Source organism: Protopterus annectens, chromosome 1.part1 (genome assembly GCF_019279795.1).
Source record: "Protopterus annectens isolate FY-2018-M chromosome 1.part1, PAN1.0, whole genome shotgun sequence".
Classification (NCBI taxonomy): Eukaryota; Metazoa; Chordata; order Ceratodontiformes; family Protopteridae; genus Protopterus; species Protopterus annectens.
Window position 1 is genome coordinate 1,124,365,226 of NC_056726.1, and position 12,970 is coordinate 1,124,378,195.

General features: G+C 34.2%; 1 protein-coding gene across 1 annotated transcript in view; it reads right to left on the reverse strand.

The window, feature by feature from the left end:
- Positions 1-12,970, reverse strand: part of LOC122815649 (vomeronasal type-2 receptor 26-like) — a 74,710-nt gene that overhangs the window by 16,954 nt on the left and 44,786 nt on the right. Inside the window, exons 2-3 of the mRNA XM_044088333.1 lie at positions 2,987-3,050; positions 1,630-1,755 (exon numbers count right to left, since the gene is read on the reverse strand). Coding sequence (XP_043944268.1) covers positions 1,630-1,755; positions 2,987-3,050 — 190 coding nt within the window. The remainder of the gene's footprint in view (positions 1-1,629; positions 1,756-2,986; positions 3,051-12,970) is intronic.

Here is a 12,970-nt window from a genome sequence, read left to right on the forward strand (position 1 = left end):
TTTACACTCAGCAGGAACACTGTTTTTGGGTTGGAACGCCGAGCTTGGTAGTGCTTTAATATAATTTTGTAGTCCGTTTCATGCATCAGTTGTCCCCTCAGAGAACCAATTACTACATTTTTCATTCCTATACAATTTGAAGCTAGACAGACCGACCAATAATAATGAAGGCAAGCAAATTAATAAATAAAGAAGGCTTTTGAGAGATCAATGTACAAAACAAATATAACATTTCTAGTGATAGTGGTATAGGAATGGTTGAGATGGTGACATCATTTTGGGTAAGATTGCTTTGAAGGAGGTTGCGATCTAACAAACTTTAGACCTTACAGTAAGAACTTGACAGTTCCAGGGATAAATTAATATTTTGACATTTAGAATCAATTATGAAGTAAAAGCTGGCATCCCTGTCATGATGATACCTAAATATGTATTGTAAGGCTGGTAATAGCTGCTGTTGCCTGGTGTTTTTTGAGTTGATTAATGATGCTTTCTGGTGTCCTTTGAGTCTTAAATGTCAATTACCTTTCTTTGCAATATCTGAAAATAGAACAAGAATTATCGTAAGCATATAGTTGTTCATCTGAAAAGATTTTCCACCTTAGCCAAATGAGGTAAAATATTTTTCAGTCATATGTCAGTGAAATAGTCATATATAATATACATTTGTTTAATTAGATTGAAATGGGCTGACAGCTGCAAGGGACAGTTCTTTAGAACATGGGTGTGAAATGCTATGGTAATGAGACAGCAGGGTCTGAGACAAAGAAAATGTTGGCAAGTTTTAGTATGACCGGTTTGATTTTAATTGGAAGAATTGTGTCTGTGCTTATCACATACTGGAAGTCATATAAGTTGCACTACTTAATGAAATAATCATGCTAAAAAGTGTAGAACATTTTGCAACAACAACAAATGGTGACACGACAGGAAATGGATTAGGTGTGATTACCTTCTCCTGGTGAAGCAACAGAATCATCCCACTTTAATACTGCTTTTTAAATTTGATTTTTTTATATAATTTATGAAGTATTATCTATTGAGCACAAGCAGTAATGGTTCTTTGATCATGTATTGTTAGCTAATCAGACCACCTATGAACTTTACAGAGGTTCATTCCTTTGCAATCACATCAGTAAACTTACATTTTTACTGCCATATTAGGATATCATTTGTGACATTCTGGCTACAGTGTGTACTATTTATAGACCCACCAGACCATGGGTTGCTATCTCATCAAGAGGCAGATATATGAGGTGCACAAGTGTGGAGATATGCTGTTTTCTAAGGCTTGACTTACTTGATAACTTACAAAACCTTGACCTAAGCCTAAGGACAGGACTGCTGAGACACATCTGTTATGTCTCAAACCTTGCTATCAAACTAACAAACAAACAAATGGATAAGGTGGCAAACACAGAATCTTTAATCATCAAGTATCCATTACTGTATGAAGTGGATCTTTAAAATCTCTGGTTATCATTAATATTGACAATATTTTTTTCCTGCATATTTAAATAGATTTCATTTATGATAGCAACTGCAACTACTCAGCATTTATGTGACTGTTAATATGTTCTGTTTAAAATATTGAATAAGAAATGTTTTCTTTAACATGCAACTAATTACCAGATTCATTAGAAACCTCTCCATCTGAGCAAGGGATACAATCAAAACAACATACTGGCTGTCCTTGATGCACAACTTTTCTGTATCCAGGGTGACATGCTTCACTGCACACAGACTTTGGTACCTGAAACAAGATATTCATTAACAAAGAAATTAATGACATTGGTTTTCAATGCATAAATTAATGTTTTGATTAAAAATAAAACTGTTACTGTTATTGTAGCAGCAATATCTTTGTTAAATACCATAGCAGACATTATTTCAGATTACATCCAGCACAATACTTGAGTTAATAGGAACACTGAACCACTATAAAACTTCTGCTGGTTCAAGAACTGTGAACTGTTTTAAACAATGAATATCAGACTAAATTCTAGAGACAATTTCTGTGTAGAAGAAGATGCTACTATAAATTTGCAGCTCTTCTAACTACCAGAAAAGGTATGCATTTTGCACACAAACTATGGAAGTGAAACTTTGCACACACATTTCAAGACCTGTTTTCCATAATGTGTCCCTCTGCAGTTTAAGGCCAGAGGTAATAATCAGTACCACATACTAGGTAATCTTAGCATAACCAGTACTACATACTAAGTAATCTTAGCAGACCATATGCTCAGTGATGAACCATTATGACCAATCATTTGCTGCCAGATTCTATGCACATGTGAAGAGCTGCATAGATGCATCTGTTCTCCTGTTAAGTAAATACGTCAACATCAAAAATAACCCCTGTGGTGGAACCAAGTATAAAACTGCTGTGTAATAAAAAAAGTAATTGCATGTAAAAATAAATGTAACTCTCAAGATGTGAAAAATCTCTTGCTAAACATAATGCAAAACTCCTGACCTTGTACAAATTAACCAAAACACAAAATTGCCAACCAGGCAAAGGACAACCACAAAGCCTTCTTTAATTATGTTAGATACCTTAGAAACAATGCCCAGCACTGTGCATAACTAATAGTTAGTGATATCATAAACTCAGACCCTAAGGACGGATCCCTATCAGATGATCAACATTCCAAAAAATCAAAAACATTATGGTCTGGACCATTTGATAAAATTTTCAGAAATATGAACATTAAATAAAAAATATACAATACAAAAAGTTTCCTTTTTTTACATTTTTGCAGGCGGGGGGAGGGGGGTTCAAGCCACATGCACCTCAAGTACCCACTTCAAATTAAATATACCAACTCCAAGATCACACTACAGTGAAGAAAATGGTAAATTTCCTGATCTATGCTGCACTGTGATCTCCATTCAAAGCATTCAAAGTTTCAAAACTTCAATCATATGGTCCTGACCATATGACTTTCAAAGTTTTGAAAATGTGATCATCTGATAGGGATCCCTGAGTACATAGCCCACCTACTAGCAGATAAATTTAACTCTAACTTCACCACCCCTCTGCCCCCCTACTTTCCCAGATCTCATACCTGCATTTACAGCCCTTGCTTGAATCTCCAGTGAACAAGTCCTCAGGGCACTATCCAAGGCCAAGAACATTGGCCAGCCTGAAAAACAACCTCTTAGACCCATATGGAGGGTATTAAATGTCAGCCTCCAAACAGGCTTTGTGCCAGATGAATGGGGGACAACTGTCACCGCATTGCACAAGGGTGAGGTAGCTATGGACCCACAAACTTATACCCCTTAAGTCTGACTAGTCTCATTTGTAAGGCAATGGAAAGCATCCTTATATTCTTACTTCTATGATAAAGACAACACCAAGAAAGTTCTATTTGTTTATGAAATCACCCCATACCATAACTTTATTACTTTCCTTACTTTACTACCAAATTCATGCCTCCATTTTCCTACTGAAAGTTTCCAATCTTCCAACCATTTTACTTTATTATGTTTTTTTCTTATTCAGGATATTTTCTTGATTTATCACAACAGCCATATTTTTCTGCAGCTAAATGTCACTTCAACCATGTGTCCCCAACCAAATGTACCACAGGGAAATGTCTCACTGCTTAGTGTCTAAACCCCTTTCAATTGCATCCAGAACCATTCAACCTAAGATCAGGATATTTTCTTGATTTATCACACTTGTATGTCTTTTATACAGTGATCACTACTGTTTTTGAGCATTTAAAAATAAATGTTTTATTTTGTGGCAAAAATATACATTTCTTTCTTTGTTGGCTTTTCTGGTCCTGTTTGCTTCTTAATCACCTTTCAGAAGGGAGAATTGGCCAGGAACATAGCTGTTTAGTAGTTTTTTGTTGTTTTTATCTCCAACCTCTTAGCCCAAGAAATATGAAAAAAGCATGACATAATGGGGGACAAAGACCCAAAATTAGAGACACATTTTAAATATTGCTATTATAAACATATAATGTTGCTAGAATAACAGAATGTGTGTTGAAATATATTTTCTAAAGGATATGAAGTCTGAAATTCAAATGTATGTCATTATTTAGTAATTTCATTCCTCAGATCCTCCAAGCGATTTGCTAGAAATCCACAAATTTTACAAGAAACAGGCTAAATTTTGAGGAAAAATCTGGACATTCTATAAAAATCTGGACAGTTGAGAGGTATGATCTACATGTGAAAGCTGCTTTTGCTGTGCTTTTAATTTATGAAATTACAGGATCATCAATTTTGTGGCATAAAAGGTTTACTTGGTCTCTCTCAGTGGGGAATCACACCAGGAAGCTCAAAGTGTGGTTGTTTATTGTCTAGAGGGCATAAGATTCAGCTTTCAAGCTTTTTCTCAATTATAAATCAACCAAGTCTGCAAGGCTTATTGATCAATTGCAGAGAATTCTGCATCATTTTTCAAAAGTTTCAACTGTGTCCAAAGTGATCAAGCCTAAGGAAAAACATTTTCTTGATTTGTCACACTTGTATTTTCTTTATACAGTGACTACTACTGTTTGTGGAAAACGTTAAAGCATTTATTTTATTTTCTGACAAAAATAGTCATTGCTTTATTTGCTAGCTTTTCTAGTTCAGCTTACCTCATAATCACCTTGCATAAGGATGAATTAGCCAGGGACATAGCTGTTCAGTAGTTGTTTGTTGTTTGATCTTCACTTGAGAGCTGCTTTTGGTGTACTTTTGCATTAAGAAAATTCCAGGATCATCCATTTCATAGGTTCATAGATTCATAGGTTCATAGATTAGTACTTTCATGGCAGAAAGTTTTTACCTGGATGGTCTGAGTAGGGAAGCACTCCAAGAAGGTCAAAATGTGAGTGTTTATTGGCTAGAGGACATAGGAGTCAGTTTATAAGCTTTTTATAAGCTCTCTTCTGTGCTATAAATCAAGCAAGTTTTGCAAGGCTCTTTGCACATTTACAGAGAACTCTGCAACACTTTTTCAAGTGTTTCAACTGCTTCTACAGCTGTCCAAGCTAAGATAATAATGCTTTCTTGATTTATCACACTTATACTTACTTTATACAATGAGCACTACTATTTTTGAACATTTTTAAAGCACTTCTTCAATTTTGAAGTAATAATAGTCATCTTTCTGTTTGTTGGCTTTTCTAGTCCTGTTTGCCTCCTAATCAACTTGCATAAGACTGAATTAGTCAGGGACTTAGTTATTTGGAAGTTGTTTGTTGTTTGTTTTTTAATCTTCACTTGAGAGCTGTTTTAAAATGCTTTTACATTAAGAAATTCTAGAATCATCCATCTTGTGGAAGAAAATGTTTACCTGGTCTCTTTGAGTTGGGAAGCACACTAGGAAGATCAAAGTGTGCTTGATTATTGGCTAGAGGGCATAGGAGTACGTTTTCAATCTTTTTTCCATGCTCTAAATCAGGCAAACATGTAGACAGTAAAATCTCTCTATGAAGTTAGAATTAGGTCTGAAACCATTTAAATAGTGTGGCACTTTGGAATATTCTCCTTAACACCAGCACTTACCTAGGAGACCCATCTTAAAAGCCAATCCTTTATGCTAAACAGCCTACTGTATTCCAGGTCTAGACAACATGGATTTGGATTTTTCCAACTGTCTCTGTGGCAATTTTGGTACATTTGGGCATCCTAAGGCAACCTCGTTATTGTCTCATGTTCTCAGACAATCAGGAAATCATTATTGAAAATAAAATGGTATGGAAGAGATGCAAATACACAGTTTCCACTGAGGCAAAATTTTTGCATACTACCAAGGTTGTTAGGCATACCCAAACTGCATCCATCATGCTGACCACACACACACACACACACACACACACACACACACACACACACACACACACACACACACACATATTATTTCATGCTGAGGTGCTTAAAAGGAACCTTCCCAAATGTCAAAGACCTCCAAAGCTATCTAATGGCAACATTGCTCCTCAACAATCACTTAAGCATACACCAAAAGCAACACCAAATATCTCAAGTAAGACTACACCTAATGGTCCCCACTGGGAACTCCATGATAGGTCACACAGAGGCCCCACTCACAAGGTTAGAGAAGGAGAAGATAACAGTTAGTTGGCCATCTGAAGCCAGGATCTACACTTTTCCATACACTCTCAAGTCACTATACTCCAGGTGCCAATCTGATTCTATCATAACCCATGGTGGTTTAAATAACCTGTGATGTATGTCACTTGACTGTAATGAAAAGACACATGATGGATCTCTAGGGATACATGTCACAGGTAGGTATGAGCCTTGCACTGAGCAGAATTCTACTTTCAACAAGGATGCTGCTACAATATGAATATTAAATAATTGATTTTAATAGTCTTAGTTTCTTGTGTCACTCCAGGGGGATTTAATGTCTGTCAGTGTGGTAGGACATAGTCAAAAGACAAGTTGCTCTGCCAAGGACCTGCCTGCCCCCTAGTTTTTTGGATATTTGTTAAGACTTTACCCACCCCCTTAATGCCTTTTTTAGGCAACGCCAAAAAGACAAAAATAACAACATACTGAATTAGTGTACAAGCAACCTTAAGGTTGTTACTGCTCAGTGCTTGGTGCCTAATCAAAAAACTCAACACCATTCAAGTCCTCCTCTCCCTGGAGAATGTAGACCTCTGTTCTGTGACTTGACTTAAAGCCATAGAAAGTGCTCTGGCAGTAAAAGGCTACAGTGCCTTTCACACAATTAGACCAACAGCAACACAGACTGGTACCAATGGTGAAAGTGTCTTCATCTATGTTAGCAATGAACATATTTCCAGGTAGGTTAAACATGATGATACAACAGAGCTCATCCATGTCCAAGATAGCATAGCTAAGGTACCTCATAATATTATGGCTAGATACAGGTCACCATCTATGTGCCTGGAGTCTCATGACTCTTACCTAAACCTATTAAAGGCACTCACTTTCCAACTAAACACCCTATTCATGGGAGACTTAAACTACCTCTCTATAGACTGGAACATGAAAGCTGCCTCAAACAGACAGGCACAATGCTTCCTAGGCTGTAATAACCCAAACAAGCATACTGGACCTGGTACTCACCAACACAGGAAAGCATTGCATCTCCATGTCACATTCTCACTATTGAGGTAAGATCACAAAGTTGCGTCCTTTGAAATAAAATTCAACCCAGCTAATCTAGCAACAATTAAAAACTATTCTAAGGTAAACTACATTCTAATAAGTTACTGTTTGTCAAAATTCAAGGCTCGCCCAACCCTGAGACCACAGCTACCTATGCAGAATTATTCACAGAGTGCATATATAATCATGTAAATGGCTGCATGCGGGCTGTTGTACCCACCAGAAATAAACCAAATATAAACACTAAAAAATGGCTTAATCCTCACCTAAACAGGGTATATAATAAAAGAAGAAAACTCATGGCCAAAATCACGAAGAGTAATTCCCTTCAAGACAGTGTCTATATTTTCTTAAAACTGCCTCTGATCTAAATGTACACCAGTTTCTCCTATCAACTGGGCTGTCCTCTAAGCTTTGAAAATTATTCTATACTTATTCCCCAGTTTTTCTTATATGAAGAGATTTTCTAATATGCCCAAAACTACAAAAATAAGTGGAAGAAATTTGTGTGTGATATAAATGTATTTATATGCATCTCTCAGAGCTTTGATTATTAAGGTCCACATTTTCAGCCCCAATCAACATGAGCTAAGCAAAATATCTATATTAAAATCTTCAGTAATCTAAAACACTCAAGCTGACTATTTCCCACTAAATTTTCTCTGAAATAACACAGAGAGTGATAGCCCTATCAATTAGGGTGTTTCTGTGGCAGTTTATATCACTTAACACTTTAAGAAGAGTAACTGTATTTAGTAACAGCCAGTGCCACTTTTCAAATATCTGAATAAAATAAATTGTCATTATTTTAAAAATAATGAAATAAATGCATATCCAAAGGAAGTTCAATTTTTTTGTATATAAAATATATCATCATAATTTAAGTTAATATTATCTAATGAAGAAATGGTTATAAAAAGCCACTTAATAGTTAGAGCATCCTCTGTCTATAAAACTGCATGTATATAATTGCTAAAACACTCACTCTAGGTAAGGTAAACTATTGCAACCTATCAGCTAGGGTTCAGTAAAATTCTCAAAGCCCTGTGCAGGTTTGTCAATTAGTGCAACAGCAATTCAGAGACAGGTGTGGACAAAGTGAGAGAGAGAGAGATCCTATTACTCACACTTTACCAGACCCATAAATGAATGTGTGTATATCTGCATGTGGAGGGATCCTTTGTAAATGTGATGCATGGGCCACTGGAGAGAACACTAGTGAGATCAGGTCTGACTTTACTAGAGATTGATTCAGAGGCATTGTAAAGAATACATTTTCTCCAGTCTAGACGCATTGCCCATCTAGTTTGGCTTACTGCACAGTTGTCATTAATTCATGTGTACATCCCTGCTGCTTCCTCACTCCAGTTAGTCAAGTCTACTAAAGGAGCAAAATGGTAGCTCTATACTCATGGATGTATGTTTACACATTACTTGATGCACAACATACCCCTGCATCAGGGCCAAAGACTCATAAGACATTTTTGCAGTGCTAAGAATCTACATAGGCTGTGTTCACAACCATATTGGTCACATGGTTCCAAAGGCTATGCTGAGTATGGATTGTACCAGCTATGGTGGGTAATGCATTGAGTTCCATTTGCACTTCAGAGACAGTCCTCTTAAATTGCTACTAAATTGCCTCATTATCATAACTGCCATACTTCAGAGGACCTTATAAGTGCAAGTTTTTATTTATTTATTCATGTATCCCTTGTTGACTGGGTTAATCTAAGGAGTCTGGTAGTCTCTGTTCAGGTGGTATTTATACTACTATGGGAAATTTGGACAGGGCACAAGGGAACATCCCCTATTCTTTTCATACAAGGACACATTTTACAGTTACGCTTCCTGCTTCCATTCTGGGTGGCAGGCAACTCAGAGAAGTGAGGAGAAATCATGGAGGAGAAGGAGATAAATGATAGTTTAGAAGAAGAATGTGTAATAATGGTTAGAGCAATCAAGCCTTTGCAAGAGATTTTGTTTTTGAGAGAAGAAAACATGAAAACAAAGGTGTCAAAAATGGAATACATGGTAATCCAGGAGAAGGAAAGTGAATACACTCAGGATACCAAGGTGTAATTTCAACAACAGTTGTTTGAGGGTAAAGGAGAATTGCAGGTGGACTGTATTGTTACAACCCTCCAATCACAGAGGGCTGTGGGATGTGTATTTAAAAGACTTACTAGAACAATGTAAACCAGAAAGTGAAAAAGCAGTATTGTGGGGTGAAATGACAGAAAGAATAAAAGAAGAAGAATTACAAGAGATCAGGGACAGTAAGATAGGGAGAAAAGAAAGAAGAAGAAAAGAAAATGGATGTGAAAAGAAAACACTGTGTAAGAGTAACCAGTAAAATGGAAAACAAACTTGATAGGTATGAACTATGGGATAATGTTATTTCACCACTGGACATCGAACCCAGAGAGGTAATAGCATTTATTTGTATTAGCAAAGATTCTTTCTGTGACATTTTCTTTGAAGAAACATATTATATAGAAATCTTTTTAGAACAATATGAGAAAGAAAAAGAAATGATAGTCCTTGGAATTCATATGCAGTACAAGCATTTAATAGCGAGACTAAAAAGAGAATGTATATACAATTTTGTACACAGGTAGAAAAATACACTTTAAGAGACTATTTAAAAAGTGAGTGCAGTGAAGTAATGGACATTACAAAGATTTATGTTAACAGAGGTTTATGGACTGTGGATGGGGCTGTGAAGTTATTTTATAAATGCAAACTGAAAAGATATTAGATGTGCCTAACATAATCAATGTGGAAGGAAATGGTGGGTTAATTACAGGGGACATTCAAAGACATGTTTTTTTTTTTTCTTGTGGCAAAATGACCATTTAATTAATACATTTTATTTATTTTACATTTGTTGACTGGGAATGTCCGACTGGATGCATGTCCATTTTCAGCGGAGGCCCAAGGAGATAAGCTCCAAATACAATACAAGAAAATTCTGAATAAAAATAAACAAATTAAAGAGAATTCCAAACTAGTAATACTCAAATTAAAAATTGTTAAAACCTCATGTATACGTTTTTTTTCCTTTAGGTATGGTCCATGACAGACATGGGTAGGTAGATATTACTTATACTAAAGAAAAAAATTATTTTGGTAGGGTAAGAGGAGAGAAACACCAAAGGAGGAGGAATTCAGAAATTATAGACTTAAAAGAGATGAGCCAGAAGATAAGCCATAATTGTAATAAAAATAAATGTTTCATTTGTGGTAAAACTGGTCATGAAGCAAAAGAAGGTGAACAAAAATGTATAAAGTATGAAAAAATAAGACATTCATGGATAGATTATAATTTAAAAGGGGAACATATACAGGAAAGACAGTAAGATAGATTGTTTTAGTAAATAACACAGAAGAGATACAAAAAGAAACGTGAAGATAAAAGAACATTCAAAAGAAGACAAATAAAAAGAGTGAGAAAAAGAAGAAAAATTAAGTAATTCAAGTGAAAAAGGGGAAGATAAATGGATAAGAATCAAAAGTAAAGAAATACCATTGGTAAAAGTGTGAAAAAATAGAAAACACAAATGTAAAATATAGGTATAGGAGAAAACCAAAAAAAAAAGGTAAAAGTAATAAATACTTCTCTACAAAGTGATAATCCTAGCCATAAATGTAAATCATATAAAGAATGTACAATGAAGGTTAGGAGTGTTGGAATGGTGTAGATTGTTAGATATGGATATCATAATATTGATAGATATAAGAAAAATAGTAGGAGTAGAAAGAATACAAGTAAATGGGTTATGGGACGGGAATGTTACATGGCATATAGGCAAAGAAAAATGCTCAGACATAGCAATATTATGTAAAGATAGTATAGAAATTATGGATTACATATTTGTGCTATTAGGAAGAACATTTGTATTAGCTATAAGATGGAAGAATCATATATATATATATATATATATATATATAGAGAGAGAGAGAGAGAGAGAGAGTACTTTGTGCATGTACTTTACAGAATTAAAGATAGATGATGTTTAGGAAAATGCTTAATTATGTTAGTCTGGATATGCAAGTTATGGTAGTGGGAGACTTTCACTGTGATTTAAATACACAGAATAAAAGAAGGAGCAGATGTAAAGGTTATTTCGGATATGATTAAAATCAGTAAGATTGTTTATGGGGAAACAAACATAGGATATACAAAAATGACAATTTGAGAACTGAATCTGATTATTTCATATTATCAGAGAATTTGAAAATATTATATAAAGGGGTTAAAATAATGGGCTTCTCAGACCATGTAGCAATTTGGATAGAGATTCAAGAGAAAATAGGTTATATAAAAATAGGCAGAGTCATAAAAAGAATAAATGAAACAGATTTAAATGATTAAAATTTTGTCATCAGTTATGGTTAGACCATATAGACATGAGAAGATTTTATTAAGATTGGACAAGTTGGTGGATTAGTTTAAAAGAATAATATAAAAAAATAGGTCTTGGAATGGCAAAGGACAAAAGGAATACAAGATAGTTGCAAATATAAATACTTCAGTAATCAAGCCATTAAAGACATAATAAGTAATAAAGAAAAGTTTCTAGAAAAAGAGAGTTATATGAGATGAATGGCAAGAAAATTAAAAAAAGATGTTATTTAAACAAAAATATTTTTTACAAGTAAGAAAAGAAGAAATAGCACTATACCTAAGTAAAGGGGTTAATGAAAATAAAAGAATAAAAATAAAACTATGGAACAATGAAGGAAGTGTAGTTAATACCCCCGAAAAAATAATGCAGAATATAAAAAGTCATATCATGAAAACATTTTTTTTTCAAATATGAAACTATAGGGAAATATGAACAGAACTTAAAAACAATTAACTGAAGAAAATAATGAGAAAATGGAGGAAAATATTACAATGATAGAATTAAAAAACTTTTGATAACAGTAAATGTGGAAGCAGCTACAGGTTTAGTCTAAATTGAATATTGAATGTATACAGATATGCAAGAACAGCAAAAACAATGTTTTTAGAGGTGTTGAATGAGTGGTTCAAAAAGGGATAAATGGTGAAAGAATATGTATGGGTACAATGAAATTTATATAAAAAGGAGAAAGAATAGAAATAAAAAAGAATGGAGACCATTAGTGTTGAACAATGTTGATTATAACATTTTTATGATGATAGATAAAAGAATAGTAAGCAAATGTAATACGTTACTGAATGAAACAATTTTTGAATAAAAGAAAAGGTGAATTAAGAACTTTTAATAATTATAAGAGAATTGGTAGATAATGTGATAAACAGGAAAAACAGAAATGAAAATTATAATAGGGGATGTTAAGTAAATCATTTGATAAGATACAGCATGAAGTACTATGGGAAATTTTAAAAGAATACAATATAAGTAATAAAATAATTAATATTTTGATATCAGTATATAAGAAAATAATGTAAAACTAGTGGTTAATGGATGGGTAAGTGAGAAAATAGAAATAAAATGTGGTATCAAACAAAAATGTCCAGAAAGTAGTATCTTATTTGAAATAATTATGAATGCGGTCATTAACAAGAAAAAAAAATAGCATTGGAAGAAGCTAAATATTGCACACCAGAGGGAATTCAAGTTCTAGTAATGTTTTCTTTTGCAGATGATCTAGTAGTAACTGTGAAAAATGAAGAATGGATGAGAATACCTATTAAAACACTTAATAAAGAATTAGGAGTATTATGTTTGAGTATTAATGAGGAAAAGAGTAAAAGACTGGTAGTGCCAGAAAAAAATAGAGGGTATTCAATTAATAAAGAAGAACTAGAAATATCGGGAATAAAATTTGGTAATGAGCAACAGAGACTGGCACAATGGAA